This window comes from Coffea arabica, chromosome 11e (genome assembly GCF_036785885.1).
Source record: "Coffea arabica cultivar ET-39 chromosome 11e, Coffea Arabica ET-39 HiFi, whole genome shotgun sequence".
NCBI lineage: Eukaryota > Viridiplantae > Streptophyta > Magnoliopsida > Gentianales > Rubiaceae > Coffea > Coffea arabica.
This window is the reverse complement of record NC_092331.1, coordinates 49423282-49451199: the sequence shown is the minus strand read 5'-3', so window position 1 is coordinate 49451199 and position 27918 is coordinate 49423282. Positions and strand designations below refer to the sequence as shown.

The 27918-nt window shown below is 38.5% G+C and overlaps 2 protein-coding genes and 1 long non-coding RNA gene across 4 annotated transcripts; all 3 read left to right on the top strand.

Annotated features, from left to right (window-relative positions):
* The first annotated feature begins 1540 nt into the window (after window positions 1-1540).
* Window positions 1541-3268, top strand: LOC140021342 (uncharacterized). The gene has a single exon (XM_072072100.1). It carries the CDS (start codon window positions 1541-1543, stop codon window positions 3266-3268), a length of 1728 nt encoding a protein of 575 aa, XP_071928201.1.
* A 10853-nt stretch (window positions 3269-14121) lies between these two features.
* Window positions 14122-15989, top strand: LOC113718387 (uncharacterized). Its single transcript, XM_027243293.2, has 4 exons — window positions 14122-15119; window positions 15206-15473; window positions 15635-15751; window positions 15852-15989. Exons 1-4 carry the CDS (start codon window positions 14122-14124, stop codon window positions 15987-15989), a joined length of 1521 nt encoding a protein of 506 aa, XP_027099094.2.
* Window positions 15990-22607: 6618 nt separating this feature from the next.
* LOC140021005 (uncharacterized) lies at window positions 22608-27398 on the top strand. Of its 2 annotated transcripts, none has more exons than XR_011824964.1 (2): window positions 22608-22787; window positions 23073-27398. It is a non-coding gene; the product is annotated as an uncharacterized lncRNA (long non-coding RNA). The 2 variants fall into 2 exon arrangements; XR_011824963.1 differs by having other exon boundaries at window positions 22941-27398.
* The last annotated feature ends 520 nt before the right edge of the window (window positions 27399-27918 follow it).

Sequence of the window (27918 nt, the reverse complement as noted above, 5' to 3'; positions counted from 1 at the left end):
GGAACAGGGTGAATCAAGTAACCCATTGCACACCTAGAGTCCCTGCTCCAGTACTTGGAATTGGGTTTGGTCATTTTAACTGACAATTAGGTTTAATTTTATTATTGTACAGGCTTCGACACCCTGTCAATTTTTGGCGCCGTTGCCGGGGACTGGCGTTATTATTTGTTTCTTTTTAAACTCATTTTTTGTTCTAATTTTCTGGTATTTTTTTTTCTAGTGTATGCCTCGGTCTTCTCGTACAGGTGATTTGGTTTTTGACCCTGAAGTAGAGAAAACCGCGCGTAGGACAAGAAAGAAAACCAGACATCTCAGAGAGGAGCACTCCAGTGCTGTATCTCAGGGATCTGAGTCAGAAGTTGAACCAACAGACTCGTTTGGTGACACTTCGAGTGACTCTGACCAGGAGGAAGACACCATGGCTAATGCACGAACATTAAGGGAGTTGGCTGCTCCTAACTTAAATCAGCAGCCTTTGTGCATTACTTTCCCAAATTTAGATAATAGCACTCCATTTGAATTAAAATCTGGCCTTATTCATCTTTTACCTTCTTTCCATGGTTTACCAGGTGAGGAGCCGTATAAGCATCTGTAGGAGTTCGATGTTGTGTGCAATAGTATGAAACCCCCGGGAATCACAGAAGAGCAAATAAAAATACGGGCATTCCCTTTCTCATTGAAAGACTCTGCAAAGGACTGACTATACTACCTGCCACCAGGTAGCATTATCACGTGGGACCAGTTGCAGAAAAAATTTCTAGAAAAATATTTTCCTGCATCCAGGGCTGCAAGTCTAAGGAAAGAAATTTGCGGGATCAAGCAGCACCCAGGGGAGTCACTCTATGAGTACTGGGAGCGGTTCAAGAAGTTGTGCAACAAGTGCCCCCAGCACCAGATAAGTGAGCAGTTGCTCATATTGTATTTTTATGAGGGGCTCCTTTTCAAAGATATGAGTATAATTGATGCTGCAAGCGGAGGGGCACTGGTGAACAAAACCCCTCGGGAAGCAAGGGAGTTAATAGAGGGGATGGCAGAGAATTCGCTGCAATTTGGTACAAGGGAGGATGTCCCGGTACGCAAAGTGAACGAGGTAGAGACATCCTCTATCTAGCAGCAGTTGACTGAATTGACTTCTTTTGTTAGGCAACTTGCTGTAGGAAATGCATCTCAGGCCAAGATGTGCGGGGTATGCACGGGTATGGGTCATCCTACAGACATGTGCCCAATGCTCCAGGAAGAAAGTGCAGAGCAAGTGAACATGGCTGGTCACGCGCCCGCGCCACGAAGGCCCTATGCCCCCTATTCAAGTACCTACATTCCCGGCTGGAAGGACCACCCGAATTTCAGCTATAGAGGAAATATGCAGCCCAACTTTGCACCGAACAGGCAGTCTAATTTCGTGCCAAATAAGCAACCAGGGTACCAGCAGCAATACCAGCCCCGACCACCTCCGCCCCCAAGTTCTGGTCCATCTTTGGAGGAGATGATGAAACAGCTGATGGCAACCATTACGTAAAATCAGCAAAGGACGGACTCCGAAATGCAGGACATAAGGACTCAGATGAGTCAAATGACCACATCAATCAACCGTTTGGAGTCTCAAAACCAGGGTAAATTGCCCTCTCAGCCTGAGTTGAACCCGAAGAATGTGAGCGCCATGACCTTGAGGAGTGGCAAGGAAATTCAGGGGCCTGAACCTGTAATCCCTAAGGATAAGGATGAGGAAAAGATCGAAAATGAGTTTGAGAGGGAGGACAGCAGTGGTGCAGATCCAAAGGTACTTCCAGACCCAGTAATTACAGTTAAAACTAACCTACCTCCTTTTCCTAACAGGTTGAAAAAATCGAAGAAACAGGATAAGGAGAAGGAGATCTTGGAGGTGTTTCACAAGGTGGAGATAAATATCTCCCTCTTAGACGCCATCAAACAAGTATCAAAATATGCCAAGTTCCTAAGGGACTTGTGTGTCAACCGAAGGCGATTGAGGGGAGATGAAAGGGTCATTGTTGGGGAGAATGTGTCAGCGGTCCTGCAGAAAAAGCTTCCACCAAAGTGTGGGGACCCAGGTATGTTTACTATCCCCTGTAGGATAGGCAACACTGTGATTAGAAGGGCCATGTTGGATCTGGGAGCATCAATTAATGTCATGCCTAAATCTATATATGCTTCTCTGAAATTAGGTCCATTAAAAGAAACTGGAATAATCGTTCAATTAGCTGACCGAACTAATGCATATCCTGATGGGTTGGTTGAAGATGTGTTGGTGAAAGTTAATGATTTGGTGTTTCCAGCTGATTTTTATGTACTTGATATGGATGATGATCACTCCCCCGATCCCTCACCTTTGTTATTGGGTAGACCCTTTATGAGCACAGCACAAACAAAAATTGATGTTAATAAGGGTACCTTATCCATGGAATTTGATGGGGAAATTGTGCATTTTAATATCTTTGATACTATGAAATATCCCTCGAACTCCAACTTTAGCTCAATTTTCTCTGTGAGTGCTATTGACCCTGCGGTGCAGGAAGTGTTCGAAACTGTTGGCAGGGATGAGTTGGAGGTGACTTTAACGAAGCACCTCGAGTTGGGGACAACTCCTGAGGTGGAATGGAGCGACGATCTAAAATGCACAATAGGTGCATTACACTCATTGCCGACCACCACAAAAAGGTATGAAGTCCTACCTATCTTTATTCCCGAACCTCACCAGAGGGTATTGCCATCTGTGGTGTATGCACCTGAATTGGAGTTAAAGCCCCTACCAGAGCACCTGAAGTATGCGTATCTGGGTGACAATGAGACACTCCCAGTGATTATCTCATCGGCATTGTCAAAAACCCAGGAGGAGAAACTGATCCGAATCCTTCGAGAGCATAAAGAGGCGATAGGTTGGACAATCGCAGACATTAAGGGGATCAGCCCGGCCATCTGTATGCATCAGATTAGACTGGAAGAGGATGCTAAACCTGTTCGGCAGGCTCAAAGGAGGCTCAACCCCCTCATGATGGAAGTGGTAAAGAAAGAAATTTTGAAATTGCTAGATGTGGGAATTATTTTTGCAATATCAGATAGCCCTTGGGTGAGTCCAGTCCAGGTTGTCCCAAAGAAGGCAGGAGTGACGGTAGAGGCCAACCAAACGGGTGAGCTCGTGCCAGTGCGGAAATCCACTGGATGGAGGCAGTGTATTGACTACCGTAGGCTGAACGCCGTCACCAAAAGGACCATTTTCCTCTCCCTTTCATTGACCAAATGGTTGAACGTTTAGCTTGTAGGGCTTACTATTGTTTTTTGGATGGATTTTCAGGATATTTTCATATAGCAATTGCACCAGAGGATTAAGAGAAGACAACCTTCACGTGCCCGTTCGGGACCTTTGCCTATAGACAAATGCCATTTGGGTTATGCAATGCACCTGCAACATTCCAGAGGTGTATGGTAAGCATCTTTTCTGAGTATGTTGAGAAAATAATTAAGGTTTTTATGGATGATTTCAGTGTGTATGGTGATAATTTTGATACGTGTCTAGATAACCTGAAATTGATCTTGATAAGGTGTATAGAGACTGATCTCTTGCTTAATTGGAAAATGTCATTTTATGGTTGAGCACGGGATAGTCCTGGGTCATATTGTGTCGTCTAAGGGCATTGAGGTTGACAAGGCTAAAATAGACATTATATCTGCATTACCTTGTCCCGCGAATGTGCGGGAGGTGCGTTCTTTTCTTGAACATGCAGGTTTTTATCGAAGGTTCATCAAGAATTTTTCAAAAATTGGGGCCCCGTTATTCCAACTCTTACAAAAAGATGTGACCTTTGAGTTCGATGACAAATGTGAGAAAGCTTTCAACAAGTTGAAAGATCTACTGACCTCGCCCCCGATTATCCAGCCCCCCGATTGGAGTTTGCCATTTGAGATCATGTGCGATGCCAGTGATCATGCTGTTGGGGCTATACTGGGGCAAAGAGTAGGAAAGGTGGCTCATGTCATCTATTATGCATCCCGGGTTTTGAATGGGGCCCAGTTGAATTACTCCACCACTGAGAAGGAGCTTCTTGCAGTTATTTTTGCTTTAGAAAAATTCAGGTCATATTTGTTAGGTGCTAAAGTAATTGTATTTTCTGATCATGCAGCATTGAGGTACCTAATGACCAAGAAGGATGCCAAACCGAGGCTTATCAGGTGGATATTGCTACTACAGGAATTTGACTTAGAGATAAGGGATAAAAAAGGCTCAGAAAATCTAGTAGCAGACCATTTGAGTCGCATACCAGTTGGGAAAAAGGACGAGCCATTGAAGGATGCATTCCCTGAAGAGCATTTATTTTTCTTAAATTCTCAATTGCCTTGGTATGCTGATTTGGTCAATTATCTAGTAACGGGTAATTTTCCTGCAGGTTGGCCGAAATCGAAGAGGGATAAATTGAAGAGTGACGCCAAATATTTCATCTGGGATGACCCGTACTTATGGAAGAGATGTGCAGGTCAAGTGATGAGAAGATGTGTAAGTGAAGTGGAATTTCAATCGATTTTAGCTTTTTGTCATACTTTTACCTGTGGATGTCATTTTGGACCCAAGAGAACTGTTCATAAGGTTTTAGAGAGTGGATTTTATTGGCCTTCATTATTTAAGGATGCTTATGTGTTCTGTAAGTCATGTGATCGTTGTCAAAGGGTAAGTAATATAGCCCGTGGAGATCATATGCCCCAGGTCCCGTTGATTTTTGTTAAAATTTTTGATGTTTGGGGTATAGATTTCATGGGGCCTTTTCCTACTTCATTTGGTTTTCTATATATTTTGCTGGCAGTTGATTATGTGTCTAAATGGGTGGAGGCTAAGGCCATTCAGACTAATGACTCGAAAGTAGTTACAGATTTTATCAGGTCTAATATTTTTGTGCGATTTGGAATGCCAAGAGCTATTGTCAGTGATAGGGAAACGCACTTCTGCAACAGAACCATAGCAGCGTTGTTTCGCAAGTATGGTGTACTCCACAGGGTCTCAACGTCATATCACCCTCAGACCAATGGTCAAGCGGAGGTATCGAACCGGGAGATTAAGTCCATTTTGGAGAAAATGGTGCGCCCCGATAGGAAATATTGGAGTCAACGGTTGGATGACACACTCTGGGCCTATCGGACTGCGTACAAGACTCCTATAGGGATGCCACCGTACAGGTTGGTATTTGGGAAGCCGTGTCACCTTCCAGTGGAGTTCGAGCACAAAGCTTTTTGTGCGATAAAGCAATGCAACATGAGCTTAGAGTAGGCCCGTGCCCAACGGAAGTTGGATTTGCAAGAATTGGAGGAGATTCGGAACGAAGCCTATGAAAATGCACTGATTTATAAGGAGAGAAACCGGACATTTCATGATCAACAAATTTTTAGAAAAACCTTTGAAGTTGGTCAGAAGGTCCTCCTGTACCAATCCAGGCTCAAGCTATTCCCATGTAAGCTACGTTCCCGTTGGATTTGACCTTTTATTGTCACTCACGTGTTTCCATATGGTGTAGTTGAAATCCGGAGTGCTAAGACAGACAACAAATTTGTGGTGAACGGACACCGCCTCAAGCATTATTACGAAGGTTACTTAAGTGGAGAGGTTGAGACAGTAAGTCTAGACACACCACCGTGTCCTAATTAGTGACACTTTACCATGTCTAGCCAAAGACATTAAAGAAAGGCGTTCATTGGGAGGCAACCCAATCTCTTTTAATTGTTTGTTTGGCTTTGTGTGATAGTTTCACTTTGTTTTCCTTGAGTTTGATTGGTTTCGGGCTTGAAATTTTCGTTTTTGGTAAGTTGTAGGTGTCTGTCTGACTCGGCGCGCCCGCGTCGTGATGAACAGAAAGCTCACGATCAGAATCGTCAAAAGGGGTTCTTGCCTTTTGACGTGCCCGCGTCACGTTCGCGGGAAAGGTAAGGATTCAAAAAAAAAAATTTATTAATTTTCATAAAAAAAAATAAAACAAAAAAAAAAAAGAAAATATTTCTCACCGTAGCGCATATGGAGCCTAAATTTTTTTTTTCTTTTTTCCTTCTTTTCTTTCTTTTCTTTTCTTTCCTTCTTCTCCTTTCTTTCTCTTTTCTTTCTTTCTTCTCTTCTGTTTCGCCCTGCGCACGCCGACACCCGTGAGCCGCCCGCTGCGCGCCGCCGCTGTTCAGCCCTGCACGCTGCCGCTGCTCTACGCACCTCCCTCGCGCGAGCTATCCCTCTCTCAGCAGCGACCCACTTTACAGCGCCGCCGCTCCCCTATTCGCCTTTTCTTTCCTTCCCCCCACCTGCGCACGCCGCTCTTCTACCTCGCGCCGCCACCATCTTCGCCGTGAGCTGCAACCGCGTGCCTCGTTTCGCCAGGCGCGAGTGATCGGGCACGCGTCGCTTGCAGCCGGACGACTGTCGCCGCCACTCTCCAACTGGGGGTCGCGGGCTGCTGTCCATCATCTCTCTCTCCTCGTGCCTCCAGCAAGCCGACCAGCCCCACGCCGCCGCTGCCTCCCGAAGCCACAGAAGCACGCTGACCTCTGCCCGTTGCTCTGTTCGCCGCCCGACGTGGTCCTGGTGGAGGTATTTGGAATTTATCCCCCGATTTCTAATATTGTTTGGTGCTGTTTGAGCCCCTCCACAATTGGTATTGGTGGTCGTGGGAGTTATTTCTTCAATTGTGTGGTCAACCAGTGGTATTGGTTGTGTTATTTGCCCTGACTTTGTTGATTACTGGTTGGCCATTTTCTTGCATATTTTAGTCGCACTTTTGGGTGGGTTTGAGTTCTATTGGCTTAGGTCTGTTGAGCTGTATTGGTTGTGCACTGCCTGTTGAGTCCAGTCATTGCCTTGTTTGGGTATTTGGACTACATTTGATCCTTCCTCTCTTATTGGCTGGTTAATAGGAAGCTGAAGGTTTGGAATTCCTTTGTCACTGTCCGAGTCTGAATGCCTGAATTGTTGATTTTGTGGAATTTTTGCTACGATTTTGGTTGGCTAAGTTATTATTGTCAAATATCTAAGCTGTCATTGTTGAAATTGCTAATTCTGAGTTAAGGCATTAATTGGCCAACTGGAGCCATTTGTTGGGACTTTGGGTGAGCTGAATTGCAGTGGTTGTTTGCTAACTTTGGAGGAAATTTTGAACCTCATTTTGCTTGTGAAAACTGGTTGACTCGTAGTGAATTGCTGGGCACTATTCTGCTTGAATTGATGGAAGACTCGCTGAGGCTTCTTTTGGGATTTTGGTTGAGTTATTTCTGAAATTGCTTGTTGAATTAGAGAGGCTGGCCGCGTGAATTACTTGTTGATATTGGTAATATTCGGTTTAATTACTTGTTGAATTGCTGATTGGGAAGGCCTTACTATATCAGGCTACATATTGACTTCTGTGGACTGGCATACTTGCTGGGGTTACTTTCATTGCTATAGTCATTGAGCTCATAACAGTTTGTTCGCCTTCTGTGGGGCATTGGGCATTTTTACTTGCTGGAACTCTTTTGTTTGTTATTGATTGGGTTACTACTGGGAGATTTTTAATTTGTTTTTGCTGAGCTTCTTTTGCTAGTTGCTTTTGCTGGTTTCTATACCTGTTGGATCTTCTGTTGCTTTGAGCTGACTGTTGGGAGACATAGTGAGACCTAAATCATCCTCAAGGTTTAGGGCCCCTCGTTCTCAACCCCCTCCACATGCATCTATTCCTGTGAATACACCTACTAATCTACCCTTCTCTTCTAATGTCCGAACCCGCTTGAGTAGGGGTAGGGGTGCCCAGGTAGATACCCCAACTCACTTTGGAGGGCACCTAACCTTCACTAGACCCGCCGATCAGCAGAGATATGCTAAGGTCTGTGAGCGGCGTATCATACCTTGTAAATCTTGTAGTAAACTAGCTATGATGGGCCTAGGCATACGAGAGGAGGTCGAGCAGATGTTTACAGCCATCGGGTGGCGCCCGTATCTCTATATCTTCTGCCCCGCCTTTGTCGAGCTCACTCGGGAGTTTTATTCTACCTTTGAGTTTGAGTTGCCCACGAGGTACACCCTTGAGACACCCAATGTCATCCGCTTCCGTCTGATGGGTCGGGAATTTAATTTTTCGATTACCCAATTTAATCTGGCATTTGATTTATTACTCGGGAGTATGCTGAAACTAGAGAGTATGGTGAGAGTGCCTGTGATTACATAGAGCCTTTTCTCTCCCGCTACCGCACTATGTGGGAAGACATGTCTACCGATCGGCACCGCTACGACCCTTCTAGGTCTAGGAGCTCCTTTCTTAAGGACCCTAGCGCCCGATACGTTCAGCGATTCTTAGACTACAGCTACTCCGGTCGCAAGGATAGCTCAGGTATTCTCTCTCGACCCGAGTTTTTCTTCATCTGGAGTATGAAGAATAACAACAAGGTCAACTTGGGGTGTTGGTTGGCGGCACAGTTCAAGACCGTCTTAGCCAAAAAGAACAAACCCCTGATCCTTGGGTCCTATATCACACACTTGGCGACACAGTTGGGAGTTCTTAACCTGGAGGACCACGACCTACATTTGGCATTCGAGATGGAGCTCCTGGACGTGGACTGCTTAGAGAAAATGGGAGTCGTTGAGCGCCTACCCGATGGTTCTTACCAGTTTACCTCTCTGGGACCAGTTCGAGCTCCAGGGGTGCACCCTTCGACCCGAGCAGGGTCCTCTTCATTTCATGAGTCAGCCGAGGACACAGCTGGGCCATCATCTTCTGCGCCACCTCCACCACATGGGACGACTGAATGGCAGCAACTCCGGGAGCAGGTTCGGGCTTTGGAGGCTCGAATGGTCAACGTTGACGCCAATGTCGCAGGCATGGCACAGAATTTGGTGCAGTTTCTGTTTCACACGGGCTTCGCTGCTCCATTTCCACCTCACCCACCTCTTTGACCCTGCTTCAGGGAAGTTTGGTTGCTTTCTCTCTCACTTGTGCTGTTTATTTGACCCATTGAGGACAATGTGTCCATTGAGGACAAGTTTTTAGTTTTATTTCTAGTTGATCATTTGCTTACTTTCTTTTCTTGGTGCTTATCCCTCATGTGAAAAAAAAAATGTTAAAAAAAAATGGATGTTGGTTCATTGCCTCTAATTCTATTTTTGCCAAGTTTTTAAAATAAAAATGTATCAGGTTAATGTGGTTGGGTCCAAGATATCTCCTTGGTGAATATCGGATTGCTTGGCTCTTTTGATTTCTTTGTTAACTTTTCTAGGCATAGGGAATGGCTGTTGGCATTTTAATGTGAACTGGTCCAATATTGACTCCAGTTCTCCATGTTTGGCAATAATGAGGCGAGCTGCTCCTATGCGTGGTTATTAGTGTTGTTATCTTGCATTTTTGCATTATTTGGCTGTGAATAAGCTTGACTGTACTCCGCTAATAGTTGCTACAGAGTAACCGGGAATCTGCACCTAAAAGTGTTGATTCTCGCGTCAAAAGGTGGTACTTTTTATGAGTACGTGGTCGTATAGCGGTGAGAGCTGAGTAACCGGGCTCCTTCATCTAAAAATATTGGAGTTCGCGTCAAAAGGCTCCAACGGCTAGAGACTAAGTCTTTTGTGTATTGTTATTATTATTGGAAATGAAAAAAATGAAAAAAAAACAGAAAAGTGCAGGTTGTGTAATATGTTAGAGGTCAGCTTGCCCATTTATGGACTGAATATGGAGGCTTTGGTTAATATTTGAATTGTTTGCTGATAAGTGTTATGCGTCATTCCTTCTTCTTAGATTAGCTAATTTGGAAATTGAAGGAATTTGCAGTTTAGAGGCTAACTGGGGGGATGCTCCTCAGATTTTGATCACTAGTGCTCGATATATGGTTTTTCTTGATATCTTGGCAAGTTGGTAGAATAGAGTGATGACCATTATCAAATTTTGGTGTCTGTACACTTTTCTTATGCTTGAGGGCAAGCATGGTTTAGGTGTAGGGGGAATTGATAGGTTACAATTTATCTATTTATTTTATTATTAATTTCCCCTATTACCTGATCTGATGTGGATTAATTAGTAGATTCTACTTACTTTTCGTAATTTGCACTTATTTCAGGGAGTAGAACGAAAATATGATGACAGGTACACATTTGGCAGAAAAAGAGTCCCGATGATAGAGATTGACCCAGGGATATTTTTGGAAAAGAAGATGTTACGTCCATTTTGGTAAATTCCGCAAGGGAATGACGGCTGGAAGGGCTTCATTCTGCTGAGATGCCGCGGGGAATTAGGAGAAAAAAAAGAGAAGGAAGAGAGCAGGGGCTGGAGAGCCGCACTTTTTGACTTTTTCCTCTGAGCCTTTTGTAGGCATTCTCCACGGCTGGGAGAAAGACAATGAGGACTAGCTTAGCATTTCATTAGCTTCTTCCTTTAGAATTCCTTTTTGCTTGTTCTCACGCATGTCAGGAGAATTGGAGGCTATCTACTTTGACTTTTCCTCCTTGTACCTTTTGAGTAGCTTTGCTCTACGGATGCTAGAAACAATTAAGAGACTCAATTGTTACCTGTAACTTTCATTCGCCTTTCAATTGTTCGACGAATTGTGGCTTCCTGAAATGCAGACAATGGCCGTGACTTTTGCTGAAATTTCCCGCGGACTTAGTTCATCAAATATGAACTAATTTTCTCATTCTAGTCAAGAGACGACGGATGCTTTGGGTAGCCTAAAAATTGTGAGATCGTTTTAATTTAATCTTTCCCTTTTATTTATTGATATCCGCTTATTCCTTGTTTGCTATGTTTATGGTTATTTAATTAATTGATTATCTTGGATCCGGATAATTAATTGATTTGGTAACCTACTGTCAATTAAGGCATTAAATCCGTAATTGTCCTGAAATAGTGACAACTGGCACGATTAGATTCGTGTCAGGGGGATACGCGGGCTAATCTAAAATAACCCTGGTAGTGCGTTATTTGGTTAGAATAGGGCTCCTCTAATACGTAAGGCAATTGGAGAATTAAATCTTACGGGCGGACCTAGGATTATTCCTTAATTAGAGCAGTGATTAACGGACGTACCTTAATCATCGACACAGTAAGGAGGGGTTGACTGCTATCGCTTGTTTGGTAGTTATAACCTATTTATTGATAAACAATTGGGATTGCCTTTGCTTCGATGATCAATTAGGTGAACTATTGTTGAAGTCATTTCTTGGCTAGACTTTTAATTAATATTACCTTAATTTTGGTGAATTGCCATTTGACTTATAGTTATCTATTTTATTTTATTTTTAAGTGCTTCCTTGTTTTAATTGATTTGGGCCTTTAATTATTGTTACTCTGAGTTCAGTGAATTATTGTTTAATTTCTAGTCAGTTATTTATTTTCATTTTTATTTTCTTATTTGAATTTATTTGATTGTTATCATTCCTACAAAATCACCCCCTGTGTTGCTTTGAATTTCTTAAGAAACAAGTATACCCAGTCCCAGTGGATACGACCCTACTTGCCCTGTCTACGAATTCATAATTATTTGTGAAAAGAAATAACCATTCCATTCGGGTATATCGGACCAAGCAAACTCTTCGGGAATAGGGTGAATCAAGTAACCCATTGCACACCTAGAGTCCCTGCTCCAGTACTTGGAATTGAGTTTGGTCATTTTAACTGGCAATTAGGTTTAATTTTATTATTGTACAGGCTTCGACACCCTGTCAACAAGCAATCTCGCAAACGCCAGGTTGCGAGTAGATAATAAACATACATGTGACCATCTAGTTGATGCATCAATTAGCACCATAAAATATCGAAATAGTCCACATGGTGGATCTACAGGTCTACATATATCACCATGAATTCGTTCTAGAAATGTAGGGGATTCAATCTCAACTTTAACTTGTGATGGTCTAATAATTAATTTTCCTTGAGAGCAAGCAACACAGGACGGAACTGAGTGAATAGACGAAAATACCCTTTTGATATAAACGAAAATAGACGAAAGTAATTTTGCACTTTCATTCTATCGAAACCAATGAAGAGAGAGAGAAAGAAATAGGAAACCCTAGAGAGAGATAGAGCAGCCCCTTTGGTAGCCAATTTTCAGCAAAAATTTCGATTGTTATTTCAATCAAATATCAAGATCGACGGAGAATACGAGAAAGTGAAGATTTGCGGTAAAAAATCGAAGAAAAATGGGTTAGTATATCATCTCTCATCTATTTCGATTCGGGTTTTGGGGTATGTTGTACAAGAAAAATTGTTATTTACTGATTTCAGATTAAATTGGGAGGCCATTATTTAACAAAGATAGCTTTTTTGATGTATTTACGAATGTTGTTAATGAAGATAAAGGTTTTTGACGTATGCCCAGCAAACCTAGCTGCATAGATAGATAGTTTAAGCGTCCCTTTCAAATTGGTAAAGTTTTGATAATTTTTGAAAGATTAAAAAGAGACAGCTTTATAGAAGAGGTCCCTCCAAAAACGCGTTTAGCAGCTTTGGTTCCAATGCCTCAGTTGTTTGGGATGATAAGGCTACGTGTTTCAGGTCCTAATCTGGTTATCCCTTGTTTTTGGTCAGACTCAATTGTTGAGTCTGACAGTCCGTCTTTTTGGCTTGAAGTTATACTATCAAAGTGCAGTATTACTTCCATTGATCAATTACTACTGTTAAATGCCATGATTAGTCAAGCATGCCAGTTTCTGTAATCTGTCATTATCTTAATATGGCTTATATCGAGACATGTTGTGGTCCAATGTGGTCCCCAATTGTTTGTTCTGATTGTATTATGTTAGTTTTTTGTGTACTTGTGAAAGACTCTGAGAACTTTATTGCTTGTCAGGGTATCACAGAGGAGAAATCCAAGGACAAAGTTGAGATACACATGCATTTTGGTGGGAGATTTAGAGAAAAACCAAGGCTCCACTACACAGGAACCCACATGGCTATTTTCAAAGACAGAATTGAAGATCAGTTGTCGATAGTGAGCCTGTGCAGAATGTTTAAAAAAGTAGATGAAGGAGCAAATAAAGTAACGTTTTGGTTTTGTGTCCCAGATGTTGATTTAGAAGGTGGTCTACACCCAATTAGGGACAATAATGATATTAATTTAATGAAGCAGTGCTACTAGAACTTGCCAATGGAAAGGCTAATTTATGCTTGTAGTGGGGATGAGCCATTTGAAAAGGAGCCAGAAGATGGTGGGGTCAGTAATGGAATAAAAAATGAAGGCCCTGATACAACCTGTGGACATGAAAATAGTGGGGTCACTAACACTACGGGGACAGGTGCATGTGAAGATGATGAAGAGCCAGAATGGTTAAAAGATGGGTTGGAAACAATAGAAGATGAAGACATCTTTAGCCCCAAGAAAGATACTGCTGGACCCAGCAACTATAACAAAAAAGGTGGGGCAGGGGCAGATGGAGACATAAAAAAATTGCCAGTGCATATATTCTCATTTGGTGGAAAGACAGATGAAAAAAGTTCTCCTAAAAGGGGTTCTGTGAGAAAGAAAAGGGCCAGCAAAACTTCACAATCTAGAGGGCCAGATGTGATTCGGCAAATTAACCCTCCTGTTTCATCTCAAAGGCCATCAGATGCTGAAGATGTAAGCATTGAAAAAGGACCTGTATCATCTCAAGGGCCATTAGAAGATGAAGCTGCAAACATCAAAAAATCTTCTGCAATATTTAGAGAATCAGATTTGAGAGAAGAAGATGAAAGGGTAGGGAATACTGAGGTGACTGAAGAGGATTGGCAAGAACCTGTGGTTCCAGATGAAGATTTGCTGGACAGATTTAGATCTGATAGTGGAGAAGAAGATTACTGCCTTGACTTCAATCCTGAAGTTGAGTTTGGGAAGCCACACTTTGAGTTGAAAGTGGGGCAGAAGTTTACTAATTTTAGAGTGTTTAGATCTGTGTTGTGTGAATGGCTAGTAAGAGAGGGTTATGAAGTTACTTGGGTGAAAAACTACTCCAAAAAAATTATTGCCATCTGTGCAAAAGGTTGTAGTTGAAGGATTCGAGCAACACCAATTCAAAATGAATCGACCTTCCAAATAAAGTCACTGAAGGGTGAGCATGTGTGTGCTCGAGAATATCAAAATAAGCATGCAACAGCCTCATATCTGAGCAACAAATATCAAGAGAAGATCAGGGATAATCCAAAAGTTGATTTGATGGGGTTGAAGAATGACATCAGAAGAGATTTAATGATTAATGTGTCAATTGCTAAGGTTGGTAGAGCTAAACGTAAGGCAAAGGATATGATGCTAGGCACGGACATGGAGCAGTATCAAAAACTCTGGAATTATGCAGCCACAGTCCGAGACACAAATGCTGGAAGTACTGTAAAAATGCAGATTGACAAGCCTCCTGATGGTTCAAGGGGTACATTTCAAAGGTTATATTATTACTTATATGCCTGTAAGAAGGGTTTTCTTGATGGTTGTAGACCAATAATTGGTCTAGATGGCTGTTTCCTTAAGACAGCATTTGGTGGACAATTATTATCAGTACTTGGCAGAGATGGCAACGACAACATGGTGCCAATAGCATTTGCAGTGGTAGAGGTAGAGCGGTATGACTCCTGGAAATGGTTTTTGGAGTTGCTAATGGCTGATTTGGGCATGGGAAGAGATAACATTCCTTGGACCTTTATCTCAGATAGACAGAAAGGGCTTGTGCATGCTGTGAATGAACTGTTTCCAAATTCAGAGCATAGATTTTGCTTGAGGCACATGTACCAGAATTTTAACCAAAAGTTCAAAGGAAAGGAAATGAAAGACATGTTTTGGGCTGCTGCAAGCGCTGGCAATGAAAGGGAATGGAAAATGGCAATGATTGAACTAGAAAAGACAAACAAAGAAGCTGCTGAATGGTTGAGCAGAATTCCACCAGCCCTTTGGAGTAGATCACATTTTACAGGTTATAGTAAATGTGACATTCTGGTAAACAACCTAAATGAGTCATTCAACAACTATATATTAGAAGCAAGAGAGTTACCTATCATTGGGATGCTTGAATGGATAAGGAGGAGATTGATGCAGAGAATTCAAACAAAGAGATCTGGAATGCAAAAGTTTCAAGGAGAGATCTGTCCTAATATAGCAGAAAAGATCGACAAGAATCAGAAGTTGAGTAGGACATTTGTTGCGACTTGGGACGGTGGTCACAAGTATGAGGTCGACTGTGGTGTGAGAAAATGTGTGGTAGTAGACTTGCGTGAGTGGACATGTACCTGTGGATATTTTCAATTAACAGGTTATCCTTGTGCCCATGCATGTGCGGAGGAGTGTGTAGATTACCTATTAAAAATTATGTGCATGCTTGCTACACTAGAGCAGAATATCTGAAAACATATGCATATACTATCACACCTGTTCCAAGTGATATTTACTGGATAACAGCTGAAGAAGAGTCCATAAACCCCCCTGCGGTTAGGAGAATGCCTGGTAGACCAAAGAAACTACGCCGGAGAGCACAATATGAGCCTAAGAAGGGTCAAGTATCAACTAGAAAGGGGCTTGTGGTACATTGCAAGAGATGTTTTCAGCCAAGGCATAACTCACGGACGTGCAAGAATCCCATTCACCCTAACTCTAAATTTTATAAGGTAATTTTCCTTGTACACTTAAATGTCATTTGTATAGCATCTGTATGTATTAATAATGTTAAATATCATTCTTATAGGCACCTGAAGCAAGCGCAGCTGAACCAATTGCTGAGTCGTCCACTCAACCACAGTCAACTAGTAAAGGAGCTCCTACTGCACAAAGTACCACAATGACTAGCAAACAGGCTAGGAAGGTGTACACTCAACCAAGCTTTTACATTGATTTAATGAGTTTCATAAAAACAAATGGAGTTCTGATATACATCCAAGTTCTCTTTATATATGTAATTGCAGCCTGTGCATGGTACGAATATGAGTGGGAGTAACAGTGCTGATGCCACCACTGCAACAGCAACCACAACCACAGCTCCAACTATTACTGATGTCTTGCGCAAGTTAAGGCCAAAGAGATCAAAAGCTATCCAGCCTTAATTACCTGCCTAATAGTTGTCTAGCTGTAGTTAGACCTTCATTTTGGAATATTACATGCAGTTGCAATGATATCTGCAACTATCTGGAATGTACAATGATTGGTTGTCGATGAAAATGTAATGTCTACTGATATGCATACAGTTAGCTTATGTATTTACTATTTTTGTGGTGACTGGATGAAGTTCTTGGGTACCAGATTTTGGTTGTGTGAAATGGCAACCAGATTTTGTAGTTACTGAATGATTCTGGAAACAGTGATGGAATCTATGTTCTGCATACATTTGGCTTATGTATTTACTATTTTTGTGGTGACTGAATGAAGTTCAACAGTGCCAGATTTTGGTTCCCTGAAATGGCAACCAAATTTTGTAGTTACTGAATAATCTGGAAATAGATTTTGTAGTTACACTCTTTGTGGTGACTGCATGAAGTTCTTGAGTACCAGATTTTGGTTGTGTGAAATAGCAAGCTGATTTTGTAGTCACTGAATGATTCTGGAAACGGTGATGGAATCTATGTTCTGCATAAACTTAGCTTATGTATTTACTATTTTTGTGGTGACTGAATGAAGTTCTTAGGTACCAGATTTTGGTTCCCTGAAATGGCAACCAAATTTTGTAGTTACTGAATAATCTGGAAACAAATTTTGTAGTTACACTCTTTGTTCTGGAAATAGTTCTGAATCTATGTTCTTGGCAAGTTGAGATGAATGTTATGTAGAATGGCAACTGGCAACTAGATTCAATTTTGTCTTCTTTTGTTTGTCTTCTATATCACTTGCTGTCCAATCTTCTTTTGTTTGTCTTCTGTATCGGTTGTTGTCCAATTTTTAGCAGGTATATTTCTTACCCGTAGTGGAAACACCAGAACAAATCTGACCATTATTCGGTTGGGGTAGACACCAAACAAAACTCCACAACTAGTTGAGCTAAGACTACCTGCTGAAATGCAGCTAGTTGAGCTAAGACTACTAATGTGCAAACAAAACTCCAGCTAGTTTATTTCGTTCATTTTTTGGTGTTTTCAAAATGCAGATTACCAAAACAAAACTACAAAATGTCGATTACCAATTTTGTTCAATTTCACTGCAACAAAACTCCATACATCACCAGCAGCCTACCAACTAGCAATTTGATAGATGAAGAACTACATCATCAACAACAGCCTACCATTATCTTATCTGGTAGACATCAACAACAGTAAAATAGAAAAGATAGATACCATAACACAACCTCCAACTAGCAATTTCAAATTCTTCATTTCATTGTCCAAATTTTCCAGTTTCGAGAGCACGCCACCCAAATACGCATTTTCTTCAACAGGTTGGCTCACTACGGGAACAGGTGCATCTCGATTTGGCTCGTCTCTGTAAATTGGGTTACACCATGAAAAGAACCCACATTCATCTTTTTCACACACAAAATATAACAATCCTTTCGATGGCTTTTCCGACTCAACAATCTTTAGCTTTGCCTTCCTTCGACAATTACATACCTTGTACTGGTATCGAAGACCTCTGCCTCCATTTCCCCCGCTTGTTGGTCGAGAGCTTGATGAAGACATCTTGGGGTACTTTCTCCACTTTTCCTTCAGAATTTGCAGACCCAATATATACAAATACAGTTCACATTTTTACCTTAAGGCTTTGTTTCCTGCAATTCCTTTGCTAGCCTGCAAGCTCTGCTTGATTGAACTGCCTGGACAGATTTCGAATGCTGCCTTCAATTTTCAATTTTGGCCGAACATGAAGACTCGGAAGACTTGGAAGCTGGCCTCTTATTATTAAAGAGTGAAGGGTAAAGTAGGCATATCAGATGAAAGTTGGTGGTGGAAATCTGTTTTTCGCATATGCACGCGCCTTTGCAGTTCGTTTAAGACACACGCCGAATATTTGACGATTTCTGTCCACTTTTCAGGTTAATTCAAACCACGGGGTATCGACTGGTATGATATGAAATCACAGGGGGTTTTTATGTATGATTGCTTAATCACAGGGGACTTTTTTGTTGTTTACCCTTATTCTTTTGATTAATGAAATTTGTCTCAACGCCTTTCTCTTTCTTGTTCAATGATGCTTGATAGAGATCAACAAGATGTTCGGCCGTACGACAGGTACGAGACCAATGACCTTCCATACCACACCAATAGCATTTTTTTTTATAAACTTTCTTTCCTCCATTTTTCTGATCGTAGTTATTTTTCCTTTTTTAGGAAACATTTTGTTGTTTGCCACGGTTAAAATTTTCACGGGGCATAAATTTAATACGATCACCTCCATGTCCACGGCCTCTTCCACGGCCACCTCTACGGCCACGTCCACGACCTCGACCAGAATTTTGAAATTGAGTCGCATTCACTTCAGGGAATGGACTTGTACCAGTTGGTCGGGACTTATGATTTTTCAGCAATAATTCATTATTTTGTTCAGCCAAGAGAAGACATACGATAAGTTCAGAATATTTTTTAAATCCCTTCTCTCGATATTGCTGCTGCAGGAGCATGTTAGGACATGAAAAGTAAAAAATGTTTTCTCTAACATATCTTCATCAGTAACTTTTTCGCCACATAATGATAATTGAGAAGTGATTCTGAACATGACTGAATTATATTTATTGACAGATTTAAAATCTTGCAGCTGTAAGTGAAGTCAATCAAATCGGGCTTTTGGAAGAACGACCAACTTCAGATGGTCGAATCTTTCTTTCAAATCTTGCCAAAGGACAAGAGGATCTTTGACAGTAAGATACTCTATTTTTAATCCTTCATCTAAATGATGACGAAGGAAAATCATAGCTTTGGCACGGTTTTGGTTTGAGAATTCATTTTTTTCAACAATAGTGTTACCAAGACCCATTACCTCAAGATGAATTTCAACATCTAATACCCATAATAAATAATTTTTTCCAGAAATATCAAGAGGTACGAACTCTTGTTTTGTAAGATTAGCCATAAGAAATTAAAATAAGTTTTTGAGTTAGAAATTTACCTCAAAAGTCACTTGAAGAAATACAAGCAGAATTTCGGCAAAATCTTGTGTTTTACTTTTGTTCAAAGTAGCGCCTCCGTTTTCACCTTTTGCTCCAAAGTAGATACTCATGCTGATAACGTGTTATAAAACTAATAAAATAAGCTACTATAATATCAAGTGAAATATTGGAGAAAGAAGTAGAGAAATGGAGAGTGGTATTCTTGTATTCCAACAAAATACAAAAGTGCTCCCAAAGGGTGTCAATGTACCTCTATATATAGGTACTACAAGATCAAAGGTGCATAAATCCTATTAAACATCCACTACTACAATAATATGAAGAAACTTATGAAACGATTTTTCCACTACATAAATAGATTTATGGATTGTAATTTCTATACATAATGTAGCCATAAAAGCATGAATTAATCCCCTTGGGAATACAAAGGGACATCCACATTTTTTTTGTTATTTCATAACAGTTTTTTTAATGAGTACCCATATCCGTTAGGTACTTTTATTTTATTAAGACATTTAAAATTCACCTAACCTATCATATATACACATACTAACAGTTATTACTTTCCCTTGCATTTAATACTTTTCTCATCTAATCTTACCAATCATTTCTTGTATTTATTTACTCTTCTTAATTAATCATACATCCCCAACAATACTCCCTCATATTTACATACTTTCCTTAATTAATTTTACATTTTCAAAATATATTTTAACACCACAAATATATCTTAATGGTTACACAATACAAAAAAAAATGCACAAGGACATAGCACGCTAGACTCCTAAGGCATGAATTATCAAAAACACTAACCTTCCCTTGCATTTAATACTTTTCCCATCAATTTTACTGATTTTCTATCGTATTTATTTACTTTTTTAAATCGATTTTACATTTTCAAAAACACTCCGAATATTTATGTACTTCCCTTAATTAATATTACATTTCAAAAAATACACTATCTTGGCATTACAAATAGGTTGCCCAATACAGACAAAAAAAAACCAAAAAAAAATGGCACAAGGACATAGCACGCTCGACTCCTGAGACATGAATATCCCACGTACAATTTTGAAGGTTTAATCTGTTGATTAAAATCCTCACCTGGCGGCGGGATTCATGATCTCGGAGAAAACATTGTCAGACTTTAACATGTCACTACTGGCCGTGAATGTCCCAGACGTAATACTACGGCGGCTCTTCATCCTGGTGGCAGAATCTTTCTCAACTCCCGAGTCTGAGAACACATCCTCGTCGTCCTCAGTCGTAGCTTGCTCATCTCCTCCCAACCCATGCATACAGAAAGCAAATGGACGTCGACCACTCTCATTTTGGCTAATTGATTAGAATATATGTGTAAAAAAGAAAAGTCAGACACTTGCGGATCTGACAGAGTGCATGTATAAAACTATGGGTACCGGGCTGAGACAGCTCGGCACCTGACAGAAACTTTTTTTTTTTTAAAACATGTCAGGTGCCGGGCTGTCTCAGCCCGGCACCTGACACATTTAAAAAAAAAAAAAAAAGATGTCAATTGAGTGAATTGCAATTCACATCGAATTGAGTGAATTGCAATTCACTTTATTTGTTAAGTTAGTTGATAAATGCAATTCACTTTAATTAGTTTAGTGAATTAATTAGTTTAATTAATTGAGTGAATTAATTTTAAGAGATTCGATTAAATGCATTTAATTAAGGTGATGAATTAGGTTTAATTTGTTATTTATTAAATATTCATTTATTTGTTATAAATGATTTAATTATTTAATTATAATGCATTATTTGTTGTTATTTAATTACACTTTATTTGTTGTTATTTGTTATTATTTGTTGTTATTTAATTACCCTTTATTTGTTGTTATTTGTTATATTATTTGTTATTATTTCTTATAATTATAGAATCTCACCTGACAGGAAATTTTTTTTTAAAAATCTATCAGGTGTCGGATTGTGTCAGCCCGGTACCTGACCGAATTTTTCTGAAAAATAAAAAAAAATTAATAAGTCTACCAAACAAAATGTGCCGAGTAACAAAAAATTCTTAGTGAAAATTTCCCACTAGAATTCAAATCACTTGACTTGAAATACAATTATCTAGTATTCATATTCTTTTAATTTTGAATTTTCCTCTTTCATTTATAGCTTCTCATTTTATTCTCAAGAAAATATCGTAAGGCTGAAATTGTGATATGATTAGTAATTATCAATCGCAATTTGTGACATGTTGCATCATGCAAAAGATCAAAACCCTAAACCCTAATCCCTAAAGCCTAAAGCCTAAACCCGAAAACCCTAAACCTAAAAACCCTAATCCCTAATCCCTAAAGCCTAAAGCCTAAACCCGAAAACCCTAAACCCTAAAGATCAAAACCCTAAACCCTAAACCCTGAACCTTGAACCCTAAACCCTAAACCCTAAACATTTTAGATTTCGTATTCATTCTCGTGTTGGTACTTATATTGAATTTTTGCATTTTACCAATTGAACATAATGCATACTAATAGAACATCTATTTAAGTTCTGAATTTTTTTTCGTAGTTTGTATTGTGAAGATAATTTCATAAATCTCCCATACAAAATAAATCAAAAAACCAAAACAAGAAAAAAAGTTTAATAAAAAGCTGAGTCGACCTGAAGTACTAAATACTTTGAAATTTAAGTTAATTAATTTACATTTCAAAGTTGAAACATAAGAAAAAAAAGAAAATAGATTTGTGCAAAATCACTAATTACTCCTATAGGATGTTAAACTACGAAAATGTTTTTCAAACAAAATATACCATTCATTTTGTAATAAGATGTAGTTCTCAAATTGTTGAGAAATAATTTGTTAGAATTTTTATGTAATTTTTAATGTTCACTATAATTTTATAAAACTAAATTTATTGTGCAATATATAAAAAAAAGGACCAAAAAAAGAGGAAAAAATGCATAGCGTGACAACGGTGAAATGGCTAAATATAAAAATAACGATAAGCATTCAAATAATAAAAGGCTAAATTCCCATATTATAATATTTGATATTTAGCAAACATGTAATGAAGATTGTATATTTTGTCTACCCAGAAGATTCCGATCTAAACCCAAAAGATTGTATATTTTGTCTACCAAATCATCATAACCTACCATCTCTGTAAGGAACAACACTTGTTTCGGTATAGAAGGATCATATGAAATTGACCCTCCTTCGTTTATAATTTTTCCACCCCAATATACTTGAATCACCAAGCAATTATCACTTGACATGTTATACCTATTAGAGATGAGTGTTGATAGCATTTTAGAACCTCATTAATATGCTTATTTGAATAATTAATTAATTGAATCAAATATATATAATTTATAACAAATAAATAAATAATTGCGATTCTATAATTATAAGAAATAATAACAAATAATATAACAAATAACAACAACTAAAGTGTAATTAAATAACAACGAATAATAACAAATAGTATAACAAATAACAACAAATAAAGTGTAATTAAATAACAACAAATAATAACAAATAACAACAAATAATGCATTATAATTAAATAATTAAATCATTTATAACAAATAAATGAATATTTAATAAATCTTACATATATAAAGCATGAATAGCTTATGAACAGTGGACAATGGACCGGTTATACTGCGATTGTTGTGACTTTGAGGGGCATTTTGGGATTGGATGGCAATGGCTTTGCTGGAAATTCACTTCTGTCCGCGTGGCTCTCTTCGATGGCAACATTTTGACGGTCAGCAATTTCCTCTCATTCTCTTCTTCGTTCTGTTCTGTTCTGTTCTTAGCGTTCTTCGTTCTGTTCTGGTGAGTTGAGCTGAATCCAGTACGCGCCCTTTCAGAGTTTTGGGAGCTTGTAGACACCAAATTTTTGGCAAAATTTAATATTTTCTTAATTATTTTTCATTTAAGGTGTTATTTATTTTCTTACATTTTACGTGTATTATCTCATTTTTGCAGGTTTGTTTTTTAAAAAAAAAAATTTAAAAATTATGGTCTTTCTTTCCTTGGATTCCAAAAAAAAAAAATAATAATAATAATAATAATGAGCCATCATAATGACTCATGATGGCATCACCACCTTTTGACTAGAAAAGGCTCTCAACGGATCCAATAAGAAGAAAATTGCATAAAAAGGACTCAAGGGAAACTCATTTGAGGGACGACGGGAATCCTTCTTCTCTTGGGGGCTTGGGCAGAGCCAACGGACAGAAAACAAATTTTGCAGAGACACTGGTCCTTTGATCAAAGAAAGCTTGAAGGAGGTAAAAACAACAAACAAATAAACGGTTGAGGCTTAGGAATTTATTCAAAGCTTTAGCCAAGAAACTCCCCTTTCATTGAGGTATTTTTCAGTTTTTTTATTAGACATATTTTGGTTGTTTAATTTCTCTTACTGTTGCTGTTTTTATTATGGTTGTATTGGTGAAAATTTGGAAATGTGTTAAGTTAGATCAATGAAAAAGAAATGATTCTTGTGTAGGCATGCAAACTGTTTAAAAATATTTAAATGGAAAGTCGAATAAAAATGTTATTTTTGTGCATATATTGTTGTTAAAAATGAATAATCCTGACTATTCAATATTTGGAGAGGTTGTTTAGTTAAGTTTTGTCGATTTTGTAATCTAGACTTTTGATTTTTTTTATTTTTTTCATGAAATTAAAATTATAGTGGTATTTTTAAAAGTCATAAGGAATGTTTTATCATAAAATTTTGTTGAGGAAATGAGTCGAAGTTTTTGTGTTGATTTAGTTGACAAATGGTTGGCTTTTGTTTGAGTTTTCTTTGTATAAATGTGTCTGGGATGATGAACTCAGGAGTCGCATAAAACTTCCGATTGCAGAAATCTTCTTTGGATTTTTGGATGAAAATCTGGAAAAATTACACTTTTGATCCCCCAACTTTTACTTAATTCTAATATGGCCCAAAAACTTTTGCAATTGAACCATTTTGCAATTGAGTTCTGATCCTATTTCCCATGTTTAAATGCGTTTTTAAGTAGATTAATTCTGGGATTTAATGCATAATCAGAGTTTAGTAATTTTTTAGTTGAGTTTTTATCTTGTTGGGTTTTCATAAATAAGATGTGATTTGATTTGGAATTGTTGGTTGGGTTTGACAAATGAATTGATGACTTATTTTCTGGGTTGTTGACATGGGCTTTGGGAATAAAGCCCATATATATTTTTAGCTGGGTTTCGCTTGGACCAAAGATAGGCTGGCCTGCTTGTCTTCTTAGGGCTTTCAGTTGGGCTAGGAAGCTTTCGGCCCAAACAAATAAGAAAAATGGCCCAACGGCCTGTTTAGCCAAGTATCTGGTCAACGAATTTGTAGAATGGTCCCTGTACTTTTCATTAAGTATACTGTGACCCTAAGGCCTTTGATTTCTTTCAATTATGTCCCTATTTTAATTGCAAATAGGTCCCTTAACTTTATTTTTCTTTAATTTTGGCCTCAAAACTTTATTAATTTTTACAATTAAATCCTTACTTGTTTTAATTTCATAGACATGGTTTGTTCACCTTCATTTAAGTGCCTCGATTAATTCAATTTCATATTCATTCCCTTTTTATGTGATTATTGGTTACTTAAAGTGATGCCTTGACCTTTTCTTTATTTTTTGGAGGGTAAATAAGTAATTTTACTTCATTAGGGTACCAATTCAGGGGAGGTACACTCTTTCTCTTATTTTTGACTTTATTTGACCCTATGTGCCCTATGTGACTTTATGTGCTTAATTGCATGCCTCTTGAATGTTTTTATTTATTTATTTACTTGTTTTAATTTTGTATATTTATTTTAATTTGATTCGAAATTATTTGGGAAGGCAATTAAATGCCACAATTGTAATAGTTAGGTATTTATTTTAACTATTTATTTTATTTCCCATTTTAGATTGTAGTAGGCCCTCCCCCTAATGTAATAATTAGGGCTTGTTTGCCTTATTTGCTTGTTGTGATTTGCATGCTTACTTGCTCTGTGTTACTGCTTTTCTTAGGATATTTGCATTTAGATATTATGCTTATGTGTTATGTGCTACGTGCTCTTATGTGTTTATTTATCCTAATTTATACTTTATTTGTTTACTATGTACTGTTAATGCATGACGTCACCACACTACTGTTAATGCATGACGTCACCACACTAGTCCAACGCTAGTTGTGGTTTCTCCCTCCATTTACTTGCTAGTCCAATGCTAGTAAGGACCTTTAGAAATGGGTTAGTCCAACGCTAGACCCTTAGATTGTTCATGCATTAGATTCATCTTTTGTATGATATCCATTACATTTCCATGTATATTTTATTTTTTAGAATTTTCTCATTTGCATGATATTTTCTATTATATTATCCTCTACCCCCTACCCTCTATATGTGTTAATCAAATCATTTAGAATTGCACTTCATTTAAGAAATTATGAAATAAGTTAGTTCATTTGCTTGTTCATATTAGGAGAATTATTTTTGAACATGGATATAGGTGATTATAACTCTTTAGTTTAAATACCCCATTAATCCTTGTATAAGAAAATTATGTCACGAGTTTTTGTCTCCCGTACCCATTATGCTGCATTTCCTTTTTCTTTGATCACTTATACCTATGTATATAATTTAATTTTTTTTTATTTTATTTTCTTTCAATTTCATCATTTGCATATTCGTGACCCCTTCAATGAATTATTTTGGCCTTCGCAATCAATGCGATTGATATCAATTAAACCCTTGAATGGATATTTTGTCCTATTCGATATTTTATTTTTGCATCCATATAGGAAATATCCAAATGTGATAAATTTAAGGGTTAAATTAAGAAAATTTTGACTAAACCACGCAACTGGCTTAGACTAGGTTGAAAGGGTGCCTTAGGTTTGAGTTAATCGAACCTTTGCCTTCTCTTTCTTCAACCGTGACTCCCGAACTTATTTTCTCTGTTTTCAAAGACCTGGAGTCGTCAAAAAGGGTTTTATTTTATTTCTATTTAAAAAACACTTTTTTGGTGATTTGGTACACCCAAACTCAATACCAAGTGGCGACTCCTATTTTTTCTTAAAAACCCTTTTTAGACTGAATTTTGGACCCAAATTGTCGCATTTTTTTAAGTCCCATTCTTGGTCCTTTTCCATTTATTTTTTAATAAAATCACATCTTTTTTATAAACACCTTCTTATTTATTTTTCCATCGCGAAAAAATGGGCCGCGAAGAGCTACTACTTTTTCCTATTCTTTTGTCGGTCTTGTTTCTTCTCGTTCTTTTCTTCGCCTTGTTTACCAGTGTCTTTCCCGTTCCTCATTCTTCTTCTTAGCTTTCTCCGGGCGGTGTTTTTTCCTTCCCTTGTTTTCCTTTTGAATTTTCTATTAGATTGTAAATTAAGATCAGGGATTTTTTTTCATTCATAGATTAAACGTAATAGTTTCTGCAGAATTTAATGAGAAGTTGTTGATTTTTTTGAAGAAAAGGGGAGGCGGGGAATTTTGATGTATGGGGGATATGTGCAGAATAGAGAAAGAGAAGAGTGAGGAGAGTGTTTGGAGGAGGAGGAAGAACTGGGGTTTAAGGGGGCTAGGGTTAGGGTTAGGATTAGGTGGGGTGATGGGGTTGAAAGGTGGAAATATTATTCAACATAGTAGAGTAGAGAAGTTTAAAAATTCCATGGTTTCACGGTCGAAATGAAGCTATGGATGATAAGGGCTACTACATCTGTGATGTTGTGGAATTGCTTGGTTTAGTTAACGGCATTGGGTGAAAGTTTTGGTCCTAGAATTTTGAAGGGATGGCCATCTTGCTTTTCTCAGGATTCTGTTACTGGTTCTGCTTCCGCTTTGGATGTTAAATCTGCCCCTGAAGATGTCCCTGCTCGAGTTCTTCCTCCCAAGAATGAGTATTACTACTTGATTGATTCTGTTTTTGCTCTTTGATTTTTATTTTTGGGCGCTGTAATGAATTTGCTGTTTTGATGGTTGATGTTGATCGCTTTAAAAGATGGGAAGTAGAAGCTCATATTTTGGTGAATGTAAGCGGAAAGGATAGTGGATATGAGGTGGGTGTATTTGTGGTGTTCAGGGTGCTTTATAATGTAGAATCTAAGGGTCTTTGAATTTAGGAAAGTGGGGTTTAATTTCACACACCGATGGATGAAACGACTGACTTGGACTGCTGGTTGATTATTGAAAAGTTGAGAAGCATGCGGCAAGTTCCTGAGAGATTTGGTTGCTCCAAGCACTTGTAGAATTGAGAGTTTGCGGTGGTTGTTGATCTTTTGTTTTGTTTTGAAATGAAGTAATTGGTATAACAAACCTCTTAGGTTGTTTTACTGCATCAGTGGATTTTGCTGCATTCTCTATTTGCAGCGGTTAATCATAAATGTGTTGTTTGTTTTATTTGGAATAAGCATGGATCATTAATTTGTCCCTTGTTGGAATTGTATTTGGTATTTTGACTACTATTTTCCCCCACCTACAATCAGATTTGAAATTTGCACCTTTTGATGTAGGAGTTTACAAGAACAATGGTTATCTAATGGTTTCATGCAACGGAGGCCTTAACCAAATGCAGGCGGCGATTAGTAGATTCTTAATAATGTGGCTTGCATGTTTGAACTGGCTTATGACAGCAATTTTTGATAACCTATACTTTTCCTCTATGTTATTGGGGTACAGATACATGACATGGTCGCAATTGCCAGACATTTGAATGTGACGCTTATAGTTCCTGAGTTGGATAAAACTTCTTTCTGGGCAGATCCAAGGTCTCTTTCCTTGAACAAAATTATGGCTTTGTTCTTTTATTATGATGGAGGGCTATCCTTTTTTCCCCTCCTCTGTACTGGATCTTTGTTGTTTGATGTTGCAGTGAGTTTCAAGACATACTTGACGTTAAAGTTCGATTGAATAATTCTTTCCGCCCTCCAATTTTTCAAACTCATACTCATTATAATAAAA

What these genes read in the sequence shown, in the direction of transcription:
- LOC140021342 (XM_072072100.1), top strand. Translation starts at nt 1,541, where the DNA reads ATGCAGGACATAAGGACTCAGATGAGTCAAATGACCACATCAATCAAC.
- LOC113718387 (XM_027243293.2), top strand. Translation starts at nt 14,122, where the DNA reads ATGGGGTTGAAGAATGACATCAGAAGAGATTTAATGATTAATGTGTCA. An exon ending in ACTTGGGACGGTGGTCACAA is followed by an intron (nt 15,120 to 15,205) that starts GTATGAGGTCGA and finishes TTCAATTAACAG; the next exon opens with GTTATCCTTGTGCCCATGCA. An exon ending in CTAGCAAACAGGCTAGGAAG is followed by an intron (nt 15,752 to 15,851) that starts GTGTACACTCAA and finishes ATGTAATTGCAG; the next exon opens with CCTGTGCATGGTACGAATAT.